The 20,947-nt window shown below is 40.7% G+C and overlaps 1 protein-coding gene and 1 pseudogene across 1 annotated transcript; both read left to right on the plus strand.

The window, feature by feature from the left end:
- Positions 1 to 13,284, plus strand: naa10 (N-alpha-acetyltransferase 10, NatA catalytic subunit). The gene is made up of 8 exons (XM_003216899.4): positions 1 to 160; positions 4,041 to 4,139; positions 5,878 to 5,936; positions 8,683 to 8,728; positions 9,406 to 9,521; positions 10,259 to 10,303; positions 11,611 to 11,695; positions 12,932 to 13,284. Exons 1-8 carry the CDS (start codon positions 140 to 142, stop codon positions 13,181 to 13,183), a joined length of 723 nt encoding a protein of 240 aa, XP_003216947.1. The 5' UTR covers positions 1 to 139; the 3' UTR covers positions 13,184 to 13,284.
- Positions 13,285 to 17,346: 4,062 nt separating this feature from the next.
- LOC134297127 (uncharacterized) lies at positions 17,347 to 20,603 on the plus strand (annotated as a pseudogene).
- Positions 20,604 to 20,947: the final 344 nt, after the last annotated feature.

Raw genomic sequence — 20,947 nt, forward strand, 5'->3', positions numbered from 1 at the left:
TCTCTGCGTTGCCATTGGCTGCGCGGCAGAGCTGGCCGCGTTCTTCCCTTTCTCGCCCATTCCTTGTCTTTCCGGCACAGCTACAGGGCTTCGGTGGTTCCAGTGGCCGCGTGAGAGCCGAGAAAGAATCGTCGCTGCCATGAACATCCGGAATGCGCGGGTTCGAGTCCCGGTTGGGGCGGGAGAGGGTGGGTTTGGGGCAGTGGTGAGAAGAGAGTGAGAGAGGAAGGCCTGTCCTGGAGTCCATCCGCTCCAGCCCAGAGAAAGGAGGGCAGCAGAAAGGAGGCCCTCCTTCATACCATATTTCATTGGTTCCCAACCTTTGGGCCTTTAGGTGATTAGAACTTCAGCTCCCAGAATTCCTGGCAATTAGTCCAGGTGCTTGAGGCTTCTGTGAGTCCAAAGGCCCTCCAAGGATTGGAAACGACAGGCCTATTTCTTGGGGAGTGTAAGTGTGGGCCCTTCCAGACAGGCCCTATATCCCAGGATCTAATCCCAGTTTTTCTGTTTATCCCAGATTGTCTGGCAGTGTGGATTATATGAATAATCGACTTTAAAGCAGAAAACCAGGGTTCAGATCCTGGGATATAGGGCCTGCCTGGTTCCCCCACTCTCACAGTGGTGCATCTACACGGTGGAATTAATGCAGTTTGACACCACTTTAATTGACATGGCTCAATGGTATGGAATCCAGGGGTTTGGGGAGGCACTTGGTAAAAGCACAACTCACCAGCATTGAGCAACTGTGTTTTAGGGTCACAAATATATACATACATATACAGTAGAGTCTCACTTATCCAACGCTCACTTATCCAACATTCTGGATTATCCAACGCATTTTTGTAGTCAATGTTTTCAATACATCGTGATATTTTGATGCTAAATTCGTAAATACAGTAATTACTACCTAATGTTACTGCGTATTGAACTACTTTTTCTGTCAAATTTGTTGTATAACATGATGTTTTGGTGCTTAATTTGTAAAATCATAACCTAATTTGATGTTTAATAGGCTTTTCCTTAATCCCTCCTTATTATCCAAGATATTCGCTTATCCAAGCTTCTGCCAGCCCGTTTAGCTTGGATAAGTGAGACTCTACTGTACATACACATATGGTCATACATTTTTATTTCATTTTCACACTTTTATACCATAATAGTGGAGGGAAAGTCCAAGGAAAATATAATCAGTTTGATTATGGAGTTTTGTTAGTAAGTTCGGTCTATCCATAAGTCTGATGTACATTCAAGAATGAGAAAGGGGAGGGTATTATACATAGAATCATAGAGTTGGAAGAGACCTCATGGGCCATCCAGTCCAACCCCCAGCCAAGAAGCAGGAAAATTTCATTCAAAGCACCTCCGACAGATGGCCTTCCAACCTCTGCTTAAAAGCCTCCAAGGAAGGAGCCTCCACCACACTCCGCAGCAGAGGGTTCCACTGCCTAACAGCTCTATTTTCTTAATGCAGTTTCATTCACAGTGTCTTGCTTAGAAAAAAACAAAAATTCAAAGAGGCTAATAAGGTATAAAACATACAAGGTACATTGGGATAAAAGAAGTAGACATAATTAACAAATAACAATTGAAACATAATAAAGCAGTTAGACCATAATAGAACATGTTACAGATTAAAATACTTTCAATACCTTAGGTATAATTAAAACTAAATAAGCATAGGTATAATTAAAACACATTCATATATATAGACCTGTGTGTATGTACTTCTATAATTTCTATATCATTGGTATTGTGCATTTTTTCTATTATACTTTATTAAGAATTGACACATCAATTAGCATTCATCTAAGTTTTACATACAAAATAGAGAAGATATAAATCTTATTTTTATTTATCAAATCCTGTCATGGTCATTTTTTTGTTTTTCACAAGTCTATAAAGTGTTTCCACTTTTGTTGTAGATTCTGCAGATTAGTTTGCTGCAGGATCAAAGTTAATTCGTCAATCTCTGCCATTTCTAAGACTTTTGTAGTCTGGTCGTCTGTTGTTGGTGTAGCTTGTTTTTTCCACAATTTTGCATATTGAATTCTTGCTGCTGTTGTCATGTAGAGAAATATTCTTTCTTGGTGTTTTCGTATTTGTTTATCTAATAATCCTAATAGAAAAGTTTCTGGTTTCTATGTTTTGTTTATAAATATAGTTTCCATTTCATGGTGAATTTTTATACAGAAATCTAGTCTTAGGGCAGGTCCACCACATGTGATAATTTTTTTTTCTGTTTACATTTCTAACATAAGTCCAAACTTTTATATATCTTCTCAAGTTTTTCTGGAGTTATGTACCATCTATACATCATTTTGTAGAAGTTTTGTAACACGTCTGATAACTTCTTATAAATTGTAGTCGTTTCTTCCAAAATTATTCCCATTCTTCTAGATTTATTGCTTATCCCATGTTTTTAGCCCATTGAATCATTTACTTGTTTGGAAATTATATAATCTTTCAAAAGGAATTGATATATTTTCAATCCATTCTTTTATTCAAATCCAGGCTGCAACTCCCTGGACTCCTTAGCATTGAGCCATGCACAACTGTGTTTTTTTAAGGTCACAATTATTTTAAAATATTTTATGAAATTATCTTCAGACCATGTGTATTGGGCACTTTCCACACAGCTGTATAAAATCCTACATTATCTGCTTTGAATTGGGTTATATGGCAGTGTGGACTCAGCCTAGTTCAAAGCACATATTGTGGATTATCTACCTTGATATTCTGGAATATATGTGCGGAAAGGCCATAGGTCTGTAACACAAATGAATCAGACTTGGGTTACATCCCCAAGATAATCTAATTCTGTTAAGTTTGTGCAAATACAGATGTTCTCAAATCCAAAATGCTTTTTGTCCCAAGCATTTTAGATAAAGAAAAAATACTTTTAGACCATGGATTGTAGAATCAATGCGTGCAGAATCAGTCAATACAAAGTGTGTGTGTGTGTGTGTGTGTGTATAATGTGAATCCCAAACTGAGAAAAGGCGGGCTATGAATATAATAATAATCATAGAATCATAGAATAGTAGAGTTGGAAGAGACCACATGGGCCATCCAGTCCAACCCCCTGCTAAGAAGCAGGAAATCGCATTCAAAGCACCCCCGACAGATGGCCATCCAGCCTCTGCTTAAAAGCCTCCAAAGAAGGAGCCTCCACCATGGCCCCGGGGAGAGAGTTCCACTGTCGAACAGCTCTCACAGTGAGGAAGTTCTTCCTGATGTTCAGGTGGAATCTCCTTTCCTGTAGTTTGAAGCCATTTGAAGCCAATGGGAATGCCAAGGGTAGAAAGGGTTATTGGGCAAAATGTTTTGATTTTGGCCTTCCACTATTAGCTTAGGACAATTCCGTTGTTACTTTTTTAGGTAGCCAGCATTTCTGGTGATTACACAAAAGACAAGATGCTCTGGAATTACTCTCATTGATTTCATGAGAAATGCTTTGTTGGATCAAAATAATCTGAGCTTGTCAATGGTTGTGCGCACTGAAGGTGGAACAAAATTGGCCTATCAAAGAGCAATATACCTTGTTAAACTGGATATATCAATTCCTTTTGAAAGGTAGCCATTGCCTTCCTTCCTTGTTTATGAATTGCCAGAGATATCTGAGTACTTCTTGTCAGAAAGAAAATGCCTGAGATCTTCAATATTTGATATTTAAAGGTACTCTTGCTCTTATTCTGAATGTAGAAGAATTAAGTCTGGCTTTTACAGATCACAATGCCTGACGGTCTGTTTTGGGGTCAGTTTGATCCACCTGGTGAACTGTTATTGTCTAAGTTTATATTTTGATTTGTGGCGTAACAGCCTATTAATGGCAATAACCAATTCTATACTTTGGAGAAATTAATAGGGCCTGAAAAGAATGGCCACATAATGATTGTCCCCAACACCTTGTGTTCATACTATTTGGAGATACCGTTCAACATTTGTATATGCTAGCCACACTAGTGGAAGATATGGTCATTTAATGGTCATTGCTGCTTTTGTTTATTCTCTCATCTTTTTTGTCTGGCCTCCCATTCCAGCCGGAAGACCTGATGAACATGCAGCACTGCAACCTCCTTTGCTTGCCAGAGAACTATCAGATGAAATATTACTTCTACCATGGACTCTCCTGGCCTCAGGTAACCCCCATTAGATCTACATAACTACTCATAAACTATTTCTCAAGGATTGTGCAGCGTCGGAGAGGCTTAATGCAGATGCCATTACCATAAGCCCCATCCCCCTTCCTCCTCCTCTTGTGTAGCTTTATTTTTGACCTTAATGTCAGGAAACACAGAAGTTGAAACAACCTTTGCTGCTAGTTCTGATCCTGTTACTGGTGCCAATCATATACCCTCTCTCTCCATATGGGAGCCAAGCTTCTAGACCTTCCTCCAGTTTTGAATGGGACACCATGGCTAATAAGTTACAAGTCAAGTTTTACAGGTCTTTAATAACTTGCGATAGTTTGCCAACTCCCTGTGACCATTCCTTTGCCCTTGGCTGTTCTGTCAATGGCTGCAGCATAGACCTAGAAGTTATGTGAGCTAATTAGCATTCATTTGACAGTAATGGGATTAGAGTTGGGAAATACTGTGTTCGGATCTCACTGCAGACACAGGTTTACTGTGCAAGGAGATGTCTACCTGCAGAGTATGTGTGTGGCACCTACCTAAATTCCCTTAGGGAATTGTGGATTGGAGTGTGTATGTGTGTGCATGCATGTTTTCTCTCTCCCGCATGCACAACACCCAGTTGCCTGTTTTCCTTGCAACATACACCCACACTCTTTGGGTGTGTGTTGCAAAACAGACAGGTAACACATGAACAAGTTGTTATGTATGTGGAAGGAGCAAAATATGTCTAAAGTGCAAATAAATGATTGAAATTCTTTTTTGTTTCTTTGGAGAACAATCCATCTATTATGGCTGAATTCCTGGCAAACTGCTCAGTTTGTTTTACCAAATTCCGTTGTATTACCAGGTTGCTACTACTAATAAAAACCTAGCCACTGACAGAACAGCCAAGGGCAAAGGAATTAGCAAATTATCAGAAGTTATTAAAAACCTGTAAAATATGACCTGTAACTTATTAAACATGGCATTCCATTCAAAATTGGAGGAATTCACTGTATTAGAAGTGTTTTGAATGCTTAAGTGTTGCTATATGGAGGCAAAATAGTATATGGCGAGTATCCCTTATCTGAAATGCTTGGGACCAGAAGTAGGACCATATTTCAGGTTTTGGAATACTTGCATCTACATAATGAGATATCTTGGAGGTGATACCTGAGTCCAAGCATAGAATTAATTTATATTTCATAAACACCTTGTATGTGTAGCCTGAAAGTAATTTTACACAATATTTGCAATCATTTTGTGGATGAAACAAAGTTTATGTACACGGAACCATCTGAAGACAAAAGTCATTATTTCATATTAGGAGGGAGATCTCTCTTCCTTTGGTTTTGTTTTCTGGTCTCCCTTTGTTTTTCTCCCATAAGAGCTGATCATTATTCTAGAGCAATGCTGCCTTTTCTTGTAACTATCTGGAATAGGGAGTGATGGGCTTCTTCTCATTCTTTTTCTGATGGAAGTTATGCATTCATCTAGATCAGTGGTTCTCAACCTGGGGTCCCCAGATGTTTTTGGCCTACAACTCCCAGAAATCCCAGCCAGTTTACCAGATGTTAGGATTTCTGGGAGTTGAAGGCCAAAAACATCTGGGGACCCCAGGTTGAGAACCAGTGATCTAGCTGTTGGTGGACAGCAATTTCCAGTATTCCTGCCTGATGGAATTTGCAGTCCACCAGCACCTGGCTGAACTTCTTGAGAAGTTTACTCTTTGTTCCTCTAACTACTTCATGCTCTTCCCTAGCTCTCGTATATTGCCGAGGATGAGAATGGCAAGATTGTAGGATATGTGCTGGCTAAAATGTGAGTAGGCACATTAATTGTATTATATGTACATATATATCCATATATATACAATTGTAGTTAAGCAAGACCAATCAGAATATATTTGTGTTACACATATATACCAGCCACGCCAAACTATGTACTTTCCAAGTATTTTGGACTAGAATTCCCATTAATTTCTATGGTCAAGAACCATAGAAGTTGTTGTCTAAAACACTGCTTCTTTAACCATGGTTCCTGACCTCAAATGAGGTCCCTTAGCTTAATGTTGGAGTCACAAAAATTTTGGCAACGAATCTGTTAACAACTACATGCAATATTTACAGTGGACTCTGCAGAATATGTGTCAATTGTACTTTTAAAAAGCTTGTCTAGCAAGCCTTGCAAATGCTAATTTATTATCCACAAATGTTTGTTTTTTCTACTTATTCTCTCGAGGGGAAAGGGGTTGCGAGTGGAAAAGGTCTAAAACATCTGGAAGGCACATAGTTAGGAAAGATGTGAACATATTTACTGGAATTATGTAATCTCCCTTTTCCCATGGTGATGTTTTGGTGGAAGAGATAAATGATTGATTGATAAAATAACATTGATAAAATAACAAACAAATGAAGCATTTAGACAGAACTGTTGTAGCTATCTCTAGATCCTCTAGTTCTTCTGAAAATAGTTTTTGGAATACAATATGACCCATTTCTAATATCTGTGGTTTCAGCAGTTTCACCTTCCACATAGTCTGAAAATGTATCCCCTGCAGATACGGGGTCCGTACTGTAGTTTATTTCTTTTGCTCTTTCAAATATAGTCCAGAATGGGCCAGAGTCCACAAAAACTTATGCCAGATTTTTGTTGTTTTAAGGTGGTAGAAGATTGCTTACGGCTTTGTGACAACATATTAATACAGGCAGTCCCCAAGTTACAAACAACTCATAGTTAAGAATGGGGGTGAGATAACAGGAAGTGAGAGAAATCTACCCCTCAGAAAGGAAATTCACTCCTGAAAGAGTTATCCTGGGGAAAAGGTGTCTCCGCCGAAGCTTTATAACTAATCCTTGTTTCCACAACAAGCCACATTTTTCAAAATCCAATTATCACAGGAACAGAAAGTGAGATGAAATCTTCCAGAGGCACAGACAGCAAAAGAAACGCCACAGGGTGTTAAACCTCCCCTATACTAAAAATATACAGTAGAGTCTCGCTTATCCAACATAAATGGGCCAGCAGAACGTTGGATAATCAAAATGTTAGATAATAAGGAGGGATTAAGGAAAAGCCTAATAAACATCAAATTACGTTGTGATCTTACAAATTAAGCACCTAAACATCATGTTTTACAAGAAGTCTGCTACTTGTTTGGGAGTGCGGCTGCATTTGTTTGGGTGTGTTGGCCCGCTGTGTGTTGCTGCCCAGAGAAACATATCCGAGTGGGAGGCAAACCATTGGATAATACAGAACGTTGGATAAGTGAGACTTTATTGTATGTATTTTTGGCTGGAGTTACACTTTAAAATGTACCTGTTCCAACTTACAAACAGATCCAGCTTAAGAACAACCTATCATGTTTGTAACTTGGGGACTACCTGCGCAGTAATCCTCTGGAAATTATTGCCGCATGGTTCTTCCATACTTGGAGGTATGAGTAACATTGTATAGCAAATAGAATACCCAATTCCTTCTCTAACTTTCTAGTAGTCTACTGTGACTGCCTAAGTTTTGGTCGCAAGCATTTTGTTGTTGTTATGACAACAAAGCCTTCTTTGGAGGCTTTTAAACAGAGGTTGGATGGCCATCTGTCGGGGGTGCTTTGAATGCGATTTCCTGCTTCTTGGCAGGGGGTTGGACTGGATGGCCCATGAGGTCTCTTCCAACTCTACTATTCTATGATTCTAAGTGTTTCCAGTTGTGGTGGTGGTGTTTTGCAGTCTAGTTAATGCGAGTCATCTTTCTTCCAAATGGAGGAATGGGGTTACATAATTTAGTAAAATACAGCATCTACTTTTGCAGTTTGTAAGTGGAGAAGCATGGCTTCCTTTCCACAATAAATTGATTTTTTTTGTTCAGTTATAGGTGAGTAAGAAATAAAATATATATACACATACACACACACACTTACACATTGCTTGGCTACTTGGATCCAGGCAGTCAAAAGAACTGCCTTCACCATTACAAACCAGTCTAGGTTTTGAGATACTCAGGAGAAATGTCTAAGGCCCTTCTCTTGATCCCTTGGTGGCATGTTTCTTGAGAACATGGGACAGGGCTTTTTCAGTCGCCTCAGTTGTGGAACTCACCTCCAGAGGAGATCAGGCTTTCCCATTCCCTGGTATTTTTCAATTGGGCAGGCTTTTTGGCAATCGTCTGGTCTGTTTTCCTCATGATTCGTTTTTACTTGTTTCCAATAGTTCTTAACTTTTTTATTTTGCTAAAACATTATGATTGGTTTTTAGTTGTGTCTTATTTTAATCTATGTTGTTAACTGACTTGGATCCCATGCTGGGAAAATGATGGAAAACAGATAATTTAATTTTAATTTTAATTAATTTTAAATGTGTTTCAGTAGCTCATCTCACTTTGGGTTATTTGTTGCTGTTGTGTGCCACCAAGTCATGGTCCAGCAGTCAAATCATACCATTAGTTATTGTTACTGCAAGATGCCTTAATTCCTAGTTTTGAGAGAAATGCAGGATATAAATCAGAGGAATCAAAATCAGTTGAGACTTAACTTGATTTTGGGATCGAGCTAAATTTTCATTTCTGTCTCTAGGGAAGAAGACCCTGATGACGTTCCCCATGGACACATTACATCCTTGGTAATATTTCATTCTCGTCTGATATCTTACTGGTGTGGGTCTGAGACAGCTAACTGATTAGTATGAAACTGGTAGAAAAGATTGGATCAGAAAGCTAGTTGTGTTTCTGCTTGGCAAGAAATGAAACGTGCTATTGGGTCCTAGGCCTTCTTCAACAATGTGTTGAGACTTTTCCCTGAGGGATTGCAAAATACTTCCACAGTTTTGCCTTGTCTGCTGCAGTTGGCATCTTCTAGCTCTGAAACCCTGAGCAGCAATTGGAGGAAGAAATAGCTACTTGGTTGTTCATATTAGAGGCAGCTGGATCAATTTCCATATTTATTTATTATTTATTTATTTACAGTATTTATATTCCGCCCTTCTCACCCCGAAGGAGACTCAGGGCGGATCACATTATATACATATAGGGCAAACATTCAATGCCCATAAACACATTGAACCGAGACAGAGACAGACAGACAGACAGCAGTCAGTAGAATGGGACGGAAAGGAATACATTTTTTTTCCAATTTATTGTCATTTATTATGTGATATTCAAGAGCAGGATCAATATCACAAGCAGATGATGCTAACAGGAGCACCTCAGATATATTATAAGTAAACTAGTATCTTAACAGGCTGCAGAAGTGTCATAAATTAAAGAGCCATTTCCATCCAACCTTTTTCTCTTCCAAAAGGCGGTCAAGAGGTCCCACCGACGCCTGGGCTTGGCTCAAAAACTGATGGATCAAGCCTCGCGTGCCATGATTGAGAACTTCAATGCCAAGTACGTCTCACTCCACGTGCGCAAGAGGTGAGCATTTCTGCATTTGGTTTCCCTAGCGTTAAATGCCTCCCACAGAAGCAAGCCACTAGAATACTATTGCTACTCTTGCCTGTCACCTCCTGGCCAAGTTACTGCAACAGTTCCACCAGTTCTAGAATCCTGTTCCTTTTTAGTAGTTCAGATAAACCTCACTTCCTATGGAATGGCACTAACCCTGTTGGTTCAGTGCACCAAGCATTACTGTACTGTGTGAGTGAAAACAGTGGAGCGACTGTGTGCAGGGAGGCCTTTTCCATGTGAATAGTATGGAAAGGACTTCTACAATAGGCAAGGACTTGCTATTCAGAAAAGATTGGCCCTTGCTCATGCTTTTCAGTGCATGTGGAAGAAGAGGAAGCTGCACAGAGGAACTGCCTGTCTGCTATTGCTCTGTGCCCTTCCATCCTTCCAGTGCTCCTGCCACATTTATTGAAGTGGAATCCAATACTCATTTGGCTTACATCCAGGATTCCTTTCTTCTGGAATTCTGCTTTATTGAGTATAGTCAGGGGTGAAGACACAAAGGTATTTTACTCCAGCCACATCAAAAAGGCAACTCTTTCCCCATCCATCCATAAGAAAACACCTGTCCCTTGGAATAGATTAGCAAAGGAGAAACAGTGTGGGGTGTGTGGAAAATGTTGATGTCATTGCTGTGTCCCTTGTCCAAAGACCTACATACTTAGCCCTGTTTTGTCGTCATCTTTTTTTCTCTTGCCTTGCAGCAACCGAGCGGCCCTACATCTTTATTCCAATACTCTCAATTTTCAGTGAGTATCATGGCCAGTGGCAGTTATGGTTGCAATATGACGGAATCGTTAAACCAAGGGTGGGCAGACTTTAGGTTTGCAGGATATACTTTGGGGCTTTTTGCACAAATCGTGCCTCAAGCAGACACTATAAAATCTGAGCCCAGTCATTTGTGCTGAGTGCCAGAAGTGACCTACTTCCAGGCTTCTCTTCCCTACACAAACATTCTTTCTTTTGGTAGCACAGTCAGCCTTCTACATTTGCTGAGGTTGAATTAGCAGGGTATACACTGGATTTGAACAAAAAATAATTCTTGACTCAGAAAGTAGATAGAAAGGACAAGATTAAAGACTGGGCCAAAATTATAAAATATATGACAGTCACCGCCCAAGCAACTGTGGTGTTGGGCTGGAAAGAGCATTAAACGTGGGATGTTTAAAAATGGTTTGAATATTTAACAGATTATATTCTCCAGGCTTGCATCCTTGAAAGAAGAACCAAATATACATCAGATTGAATCAAGAAGAAGTGGGATCTGAAATGGGGAAAACTGATTGATGGAATAAAAGGAAAAGGAAAATATAAAGAACTGAACCATATGCTCTCCATGATCGATCCATTAAAATAATATTTGAATGAAGGAAAGTACTGTTCCCGGAGGGCGGGGAGTAATATAGTTATACACAAGTGGGAGATAAATGTGGAATCGGAGATGTTAAGAAAATTGAGTGAATAACATGCTGTTTGTACTATGAAATGGTTACTGAAATTGTCATTATTCTATTTGTGTTTATAATTAAAAAATCTTTTAAAAAAACATTTGCTGAGGTTAGGGGTGCAGGACCTCCCTGTGAATGTGAATAAAAAACCCACTTTTTATTTGAAAGAACACCTCTTTAAGAATCTCACATTTCTCAAGTGCAACTTTATGCCCCCCCCCCCCCCCACAAAAAACCCCTATTATGTTTAGTTAATTTGGATTTGGAATTCTCTAAAACATGTGAAAGATGTTTCTCAGGTTAATCCCCCCCCCCCCAAGGATATTGGGGAAATACTTGTGCACTATTTTTAGACTCCAGGAGACTAGTGGCCAAATCTCCAGTCAGACATGGAAACCTTATGGTAGATTCTCAGCTTCCTCTCAGAAGGCAAAAGCAAACCTCCTCTGAAGTCCATGACTAATGGGATTTGAATTGAGGGCTTTACTGTTTGCATTCCTACTTACTACACTGCACCAATGTACTACACTGTGAGCAAACTTGAAGCAGAATTATGAGATTTGGCTATGTTTGCTCTCCAAATGAATATTGCTTTCTGTTTCCAACAGGATCAGTGAAGTGGAGCCTAAATATTATGCCGATGGGGAAGATGCGTACGCTATGAAACGGGACTTGACACAGATGGCAGAGGAGGTGAGCACAGAGCCATAGAATCATAGAATAGTAGAGTTGGAAGAGACCACATGGGCCATCTAGTCCAACCCCCTGCTAAGAAGCAGGAAATCGCATTCAAAGCACCCCCGTAAACCTTCAGCATACAGATAGTGTGTGTCTCGTCTTTACACCCCATATTCTGGCAGAGCCGCAGGATGTCTCAAAAAAGGCACTTTCTTAGATGTCAAAAATGGACATCTAGTCTGTCTCCTGACAGAGCAAAGCTTTGACAACATCCTAAATTAAGACACCAGGTTTCTCCTCCAGAAAAAAAAGAAAACCGAAGAAGCTGAACTAATCAAGTTCAAGCCCAAAATGGAATTTGAATTCAAAAATACAGTAGAGTCTCACTTATCCATGCTTCACTTATCCAATGTTCTGTATTATCCAATGCAGTCTGCCTTTTAGTAGTCAATGTTTTTGTAGTAAATGTTGCAATGTTTTGGTGCTAAATTCGTAATTACAGTAATTACTACATAACATTACTGTGTATTGAACTGCTTTTTCTGTCAATTTGTTGTAAAACATGTTTTGGTGATTACTTTGTAAAATCATAATGTTATTTTATGTTTAATAGACTTTTTTCTTAATCCCTCTTTATTATCCAACATTTTCGCTTATCCAGTGTTCTGCTGGCCCGTTTATCTTGGAAAAGTGAAACTCTACTGCATAGAGCTACTTTTGAAAACCAGGTTCCCTTATGCGTGTAATACATAACTTTTAAACTCTGCTCTTGAAAAAGACTAAACCTTGCAACTGAAGTCGTCCCATTTTTGTTTTTGACTTGTGGATTTGATTTAAAATGTTACCTTTCAAGAATCCCTAGATCTATCTGTGTGACTGGTCAGTTTCCTTCAGTCATGCTGGAGGAACTAGACATTCCTTAATCGAATCTGTGAACAATCAAACTGCGAAAAACAAAAATATGGAGTGATGCTTGGCATTTCAAACCAAACGTTTCAAGGTCAATAATTGAATCCAAAGACTAAGATTTTTAGTCAGTTTTAACTCACATTGTTTAAAATGTTTTAGCTTGTTTATCTTACTGGTTTAAGCCTGTTGATTGCTGTTTTTAAGCTACGTCTTGATATAGAGCGGGGATAAATAATTATCAAATAAATCTCAGGAAAGGGTTTTGTGGCACTGTCTCATCTCAATCACCTGTCTCTTTCCTCTTGACAATTGCCAAATAAAATGAGCGCCTTTTCTTCATAGCTCCGGCGGCAGGTGGAACTGAAAGAGAAGAGCAAGCATTCTGTTTTGGGCTCCATTGAGAACAAGGGTAGTGACCACAAGGCCAACCATGTGGGCGAGTGCTGCCGGGATGACAAATGCCCAGGAGCTGTGGCGGGTGGTGGGCCCGGAGCCGAAGACAGTGGGGACAGCAAGGATGTCAGTGAGGTCAGCGAAGCCACAGAGAGCACAGACGTCAAGGACAGCTCAGAAGCATCTGACTCAGCCTCATAGCCTCATCTTCTGCTGTTTTTTCTCCCCAGCTGAAGGACTGCTGGTCCTCATGAGGACTGTGACCCTACAGATGGATTGGGAAATAAAGCTTATGGAACCAATGACTGGCTTGTGTCAGTGTGGTGAGAGTGTCTTGTGGTGATAATGATTCTGGTGTATGGAAAGGCAAGTGTGAAGCAAGCCTTGGAGCACATGTCTGGAGCCTTTTTCTCTGCCACACCCAAACAAAGATCCTTCATGTTGGTATAGCTCAGCTATTCTGTGCCCTCCCATTGCCTGGCATCTGTTATTGCCCAGTGGAGATGGGAAAGAGACTCAGGCCCTTTCTATACTGTTTTATAATCCAGATTATCAAAGCAGATAATCCACATTATTTGCTTTGAACTGGATTATATGAGCCTACACTGTTTTATAATCCAGTTCAAAGCAGATAACCTGGATTTTATATGGCAGTGTAGAAGAAGCCTCAGATTATGGAGCTACAGTTTGGTTTTGGATTTGGGGGAAAAGTAGGAGAGTGTATTCCCAAATAGAACCTATCTGACTTTTCCTTCAATCGGGAATTAAGGGCCCTTCCACACAGCCATATAACCCAGAATATCAAGGCAGAATATCCCACAATATCTGCTTTGAACTGGATTATCGGAGTCCACACTGCCATATATTCAAGTTGAAAGCAGAAAATGTGGGATTTTATTTAGCTGTGTGGAAGGGGACTTAGAGCAGTCAGATCTTTGATCTAAATATCCTCTCCTTTCCTCCTAATAAGGAGCTACAGTAGGTCTCCCTCCTCCCAGGGTTTGGGGTTTGGGTAGAGTGCAAGGGGAAGAGATTTGGCACTAGTGTCTTGCCTAAAAAGGGATTTATGTATCTGTTGAGCTGTTCCTCTTAGGCTCCTTCTACACTGCCATATAAAATACAGAATATCTGCTTTGAACTGAATTATATGGCAGTGTAGACACATAATCCAGTTCAAAGGAGAAAATGTGGGTCATCTGCTTTGATAATCTGGATTATATGGCAGCATATAAAGGCCTTAGAACGGTGTAGTGCAGTGGTTCTCAGTCTGTGGGTCCTCTGATGTTTTGGCCTTGACCTCCCAGAAATCCTTACAATTGGTAAACTGGCTGCGATTTCTGGAAGTTGTAGGCCAAAACATCTGGGGAGCCACAGGTTGAGAACCACTGGTGTCGTGGTTTGAGGGTCAAACTTTGACTCCGGAGACTAAGGCACCTGAATAAAATTCCACATTTTCTGCTTTGAATTGGAATACAGTGTTCCCTCCCTTATTGCAGGGGTTAGGTTCCAGGACCACCGCAATAAGTGAAAATCCGTGAAGTAGGGACTATATATATTATTTATACTTTATTTTAGTAGTTATACACTACTTTAAGTCTTTATCAACCAATTGTGTGTTGATAAATCACCTCCTCCTCCTGTTGCCGGTTGGGCTCGTTTTCTCATCCTTTGGCTTCTTCCTCCCTTCCTTAGGCTGTAAATTGTAATTTTTTATTATTTATAATATTCTTTTAGAGTTTATTAAAAAACAGCGAATCCACAAAAAGCGAACCGCGAAGTAGTGAGGGAACACTACCCAGTTCAAAGCAGATATTGTGGGATTTACTGCCTTGATATTTTGGGTTATATGGCTGTGTGGAAGGGCCCCAAGGTTTAAATCCCTGTTTGGCTATGGAAACCCACTGGGTGACCTTGGGAAAGTCACACTGTCTCAGCAAAGGGAAGCCCCAACTAAAATCTTGCTGAGAAACCCAGTAATAGGTTTGCTTTGGGGTCACTGTTAGTTGGAAAGGACTTGAAGGCACAAATAGCAACATCTTTTTGTAAGCTGCTAACAGGTTTCTGGCGTATAACAACTATTTTCAAAGTACAGTAGAGTCTCACTTATCCAACATAAACGGGCCGGCAGAGTGTTGGATAAGCGAATATGTTGGATAATAAGGAGAGATTAAGGAGAAGCCTATTAAACATTGAATTAGATTATGATTTTACAAATTAAGCACCAAAACATGTTATACAACAAATTTGACAGAAAAAGTAGTTCAATACGCAGTAATGCTATGTAGTAATTACTGTATTTACGAATTTATCACCAAAATATCACGATGTATTGAAAACATTGACTACAAATATATGTTGGATAATCCAGAATGTTGGATAAGTGAGACTCTACTGTAAGTACTGCACAATTAAACAGAAACACTTTCAAACCAGGAACAGATTATTTTTCAAATTTTGTTACATAGTGTTAGTACTTGGATGGGAAACTGCTAGTGAATTCTGGGTGGTATGAACTGTATTTCCGAGGAAAGAACTGGCAAAACCAAACACAGCATTGCCCAAACACGAATCAAGGAACATGAATGGCACTGCTGACTTCAACCAGAGAAGTCAGCCATAGCAGGGCACTTGATGAACCAACCTGAACACAGCATATTATTTGAGAACATTGAAATGCTGGACCACTCAAACAACCACCATGTCAGACTACACAGATAAGGTATTGAAATCCACAAGCATGTGGACAATTTCATCAGAAAGGAGGAAACCATGAAAATGAACAAAATCTGGCAACCAGTATTAAAAAAACTCCAAAATCTGAACAGTAAATAAAGAACAACACTCTGAAAACAGAGGAATCCCAGACATGAAACAATTGGGCAACTAATACAGTAGAGTCTCACTTATCCAACATTCTGGATTATCCAGCGCACTTTTGTAGTCAGTGTTTTCAATACATGGTGATATTTTGGTGCTAAATTCGTAAATACAGTAATTACTACATAGCATTACTGCGTATTGAACCACTTCTTCTGTCAAATTTGTTGTATAACATGATGTTTTGGGTGCTTAATTTGTAAAATCATAACCTATTTTGATGTTTAATAGGCTTTTCCTTAATCCCTCCTTATTATCTAACATATTCACTTATCCAACGTTCTGCCGGCCCGTTTATATTGGATAAGTGAGACTCTACCATACCTCCAAACAAAGGATTCTCCCAGAGAGGAAGAAGCCAGGCCTTGTGGCCACCGGGCCATCAAATGCTAATCAATTACAATACCCACACCTGCCTCCAACAGACAAGAGTTCTTTCTCCCACCTTGGACCTTCCACAGATACAGTAGAGTCTCACTTATCCAAGCCTTGCTTATCCAAGCCTCTGGATTATCCAAGCCATTTTTGTAGTCAATGTTTTCAATATATCATGATATTTTTCTAATAAATTCGTAAATACAGTAATTACAACATAACATTACTGCATATTGAACTACTTTTTCTGTCAAATTTGTTGTATAACATGATGTTTTGGTGCTTAATTTGTAAAATCATAACCTAATTTGATGTTTAATAGGCTTTTCCTTATCCCTCCTTATTATCCAAGATATTCGCTTATCCAAGCTTCTGCCAGCCCGTTTAGTTTGGATAAGTGAGACTCTACTGCAGGGGTCCCCAAACTAAGGCCCGGGGGCCGGATGCGGCCCATCGAAGCCTTTTATCCGGCCCCCATGGCACAAGGGCAGAAGGGGGTTGGGCTAAATGATCCAAGGGGTCTCTTCTTCTCTTACAACCCTATTATTATTATTATTATTATTATTATTATTATTATTATTATTATTAACATTGAGGCTGAGTGGCCATCTGTCAGGGATGTTTTGCTTGTGCTTTTGGTGCGCAGAGGCAGAAGGGGGTTGGACTAAGGGTGTCTTCCAACCCTCTTTTTTATTATAAGTATGACACAGCAAACAAGATAGATCTGCTGGATTTCATTTCACAAAATCACAAGTCGAACACTTCCCAAGTGTCTAGGACTGTGTGATGTATTTTCGGATGATGCGTGCAGATCCCAGTAGAGTGGCCTTCTGCAGTTGGCAGATCGTAATTTTGTCAATGTCTATTGTTTCCAAATGCCGGCTGAGATCTTTTGGCACAGCACATTTTATTGTTATTGTTATTGTTATTATTAACATTGAGGCTGGGTGGCCATCTGTCAGGGATGCTTTGCTTGTGCTTTCAGTGCACAAAGGCAGAAGGGGATTGGACTCAATGGCCCAAAGAGTCTCTTCCAACCCTCATTATTATTATTATTATTATTATTATTATTGCTCAGTGGCCAACTATAGTCCGGCCCATCAACAGTCCGAAGGATTGTTGTATGTCTTTCGGGCTGTGTGGCCATGTTCCAGAAGCATTCTCTCCTGACGTTTCGCCCACATCTATGGCAGGCATCCTCAGAGGTTGTGAGGTATGGATAAACTAAGTCAGGAAAGGAAAGAATATATATCTGTGTAGAGTCCAAGGTGTGGCAAGAGTTCTTTGTCACTGGGAGCCAGCATTAATGTTTCAGTTAATCACCCTAATTGGCACTGGAAATGTTTTGTCCCTTGCCTGGGGGCCTCCTTTGTTCAGTCAAGTCCTCATTGTGTTGGTTCCCATCTACTGTTTTGATTTTGGAGTTTTGTAATACTGGTAGCCAGATTTTGTTCATTTTCATGGTTTCTTCCTTTCTGTTGAAGTTGTCCACATGCTTGTGGATTTCAATGGCTTCTCTGTGTAGTCTGACATGATAGTTGTTAGAATGGTCCAGCATTTTTGTGTTCTCAAATAGTATTCTGTGTCCAGGCTGGTTCATCAAATGCTCTGCTATGGCTGATTTCTCTGGTTGAATTAGTCTGCAGTGCCTTTCATGTTCTTTGACTCTTGTTTGGGCGCTGCGTTTGGTGGTCCCTATGTAGACTTGTCCACAGCTGCATGGTATCCGGTAGACTCCTGCAGAAGAGAGAGGATCCCTCTTGTCCTTCGCTGACCGTAGCATTTGTTGGATTTTCTTCGTGGGTCTGTAGATAGTTTGTAGGTTGTGCTTCTTCATCAGCTTCCCTATGCGGTCAGTAGTTCCCTTGATGTATGGTAAGAACACCTTTCCTCTGGGTGGATCTTTGTCTTGACTCTCATGGCTTGTTCTTGGCCTTGCAGCTCTTCTGATGTCTGTGGTAGAGTATCCATTGGCCTGTAGAGCCCAGTTTAGGTGGTTGAGTTCACCTTGGAGGAGGTGAGGTTCGCAGATTCTTTGTGCACGGTCTGTCAGGGCTTTGATTGTGCTCCTTTTTTTGACTTGGGTGATGGTTGGAGTTTTTATGAAGGTATCTATCTGTATGTGTAGGTTTTCTGTAAACTGTGTGGCCCAATTGTTGATTGGGTTTGCGGATGACCAGAACCAAGTATCCATTCTAGAAAAAGGAGGAAATTTTGCAGTCACCACCACCAGGATCCCAGTAGAAAACATCATTGCCAATGTTGAATCAGCAATTTACCAGCTCCCTGAGGAAGAAGCAGAGGAGGTAAGAATGGAAACAGCAAGGATCCTGAGAAATGCAAAACTCCCCCCCAGCAACATAACGAGAAAAGAAAGACAGGCCATCAAAGATCTCAACTCAGATCCTGAAATCATCATTCTTCCAGCTGACAAGGGGAATGCCACAGTAATCATGGAAACAAAACAATACAAAGAAAAAATCAGACAACTTCTAGATCCCACAATTTACAAGAAACTGAAACAAGACCCCACTAACAAAATCACCAGAAAAACGAACACTCTAATCAAGAACTCCTCCATTAACTTTGACATACGCCAACAGCTGTGCAAATCAGAAGCCCTCCCACCCAGGCTTTACGGACTCCCCAAAATCCACAAGGACTCCATCCCACTCAGACCCATTGTAAGTGCCATTGGATCGCCGACTTACAACCTGGCAAAATTTCTGGCTACACAGCTACAAACCCACATTGGGCTCACTGCACATTATATCAAGGACTCTACACACTTTATAGAAAAGATCAGCAACCTCAATCTAAGCACCAAGGACATCCTGATCAGCTTTGATGTGGTGTCCCTTTTTACCAAAGTCCCAGTAGCTGACACCCTCACACTAATCAAACAAAACTTCCCAGAAGACATCACAGCCCTGTTTCACCATTGCCTCACCACTAGCTACTTTCAGTGGGACACTGGATTCTATGAACAGAAGGATGGAGTGGCCATGGGGAGCCCTCTCAGCCCAGTAGTAGCAAATTTCTATATGGAATACTTTGAAAAACAGGCCCTAGAAACAGCACCAAAAAAGCCAACTGTTTGGTTCAGATACGTAGATGACACCTTCACAATTTGGAGCCATGGAGAGGAAGAACTCAGCAAGTTCCTGGACCATCTTAACAGCATCCACCCAAACATCCAATTCACCATGGAAAAAGAAAAGGAAGGAAAACTGCCATTTCTAGATGTTCTGGTCATCCGCAAACCCAATCAACAATTGGGCCACACAGTTTACAGAAAACCTACACATACAGATAGATACCTTCATAAAAACTCCAACCATCACCCAAGTCAAAAAAAGGAGCACAATCAAAGCCCTGACAGACCGTGCACAAAGAATCTGCGAACCTCACCTCCTCCAAGGTGAACTCAACCACCTAAACTGGGCTCTACAGGCCAATGGATACTCTACCACAGACATCAGAAGAGCTGCAAGGCCAAGAACAAGCCATGAGAGTCAAGACAAAGATCCACCCAGAGGAAAGGTGTTCTTACCATACATCAAGGGAACTACTGACCGCATAGGGAAGCTGATGAAGAAGCACAACCTACAAACTATCTACAGACCCACGAAGAAAATCCAACAAATGCTACGGTCAGCGAAGGACAAGAGGGATCCTCTCTCTTCTGCAGGAGTCTACCGGATACCATGCAGCTGTGGACAAGTCTACATAGGGACCACCAAACGCAGCGCCCAAACAAGAGTCAAAGAACATGAAAGGCACTGCAGACTAATTCAACCAGAGAAATCAGCCATAGCAGAGCATTTGATGAACCAGCCTGGACACAGAATACTATTTGAGAACACAAAAATGCTGGACCATTCTAACAACTATCATGTCAGACTACACAGAGAAGCCATTGAAATCCACAAGCATGTGGACAACTTCAACAGAAAGGAAGAAACCATGAAAATGAACAAAATCTGGCTACCAGTATTACAAAACTCCAAAATCAAAACAGTAGATGGGAACCAACACAATGAGGACTTGACTGAACAAAGGATGCCCCCAGGCAAGGGACAAAACATTTCCAGTGCCAATTAGGGTGATTAACTGAAACATTAATGCTGGCTCCCAGTGACAAAGAACTCTTGCCACACCTTGGACTCTACACAGATATATATTCTTTCCTTTCCTGACTTAGTTTATCCATACCTCACAACCTCTGAGGATGCCTGCCATAGATGTGGGCGAAACGTCAGGAGAGAATGCTTCTGGAACATGGCCACACAGCCCGAAAGACATACAACAACCCTGTGATTCTGGCCATGAAAGCCTTCGACAACACAGTCCGAAGGATTGTGAACTGGCCCCCTGTTTAAAAAGTTTGGGGACCCCTGCTCTACTGTATATAAACCTCTCTTGCCTAGTTTCCAACAGAACTCACAACCTCTGAGGATGCCTGACATGGATGTGGGCGAAACGTCAGGAGGCAAGCTTCTGGAACATGGCCATACAGCCCGAAAGACTCACAGCAACCCAACTGGCAAAATCACATTGGAGTATTTCTTGCCTGAGAAAACCTTATTAAATTCACAGGGCAGCCTAGTCCCCATCAACACTGCCGACTCATACAATGCAATTTAACTGCCTTGAATCTACGCTGTTTATATAATGCAGTTTTAAAGTGCATCGTGTGGCAGTATAGATGAA

The sequence above is a fragment of the Anolis carolinensis genome, chromosome 2 (genome assembly GCF_035594765.1).
Source record: "Anolis carolinensis isolate JA03-04 chromosome 2, rAnoCar3.1.pri, whole genome shotgun sequence".
Lineage (NCBI taxonomy): Eukaryota > Metazoa > Chordata > Lepidosauria > Squamata > Dactyloidae > Anolis > Anolis carolinensis.

Bases quoted from the DNA above. Each gene is read 5' to 3' on its own strand.
- naa10 (XM_003216899.4), top strand. From the start codon at position 140: ATGAACATCCGGAATGCGCGG. The intron at 8,729-9,405 runs GTAATATTTCAT...CTCTTCCAAAAG, and splicing joins ATGGACACATTACATCCTTG to GCGGTCAAGAGGTCCCACCG. The intron at 11,696-12,931 runs GTGAGCACAGAG...TTTTCTTCATAG, and splicing joins TGACACAGATGGCAGAGGAG to CTCCGGCGGCAGGTGGAACT.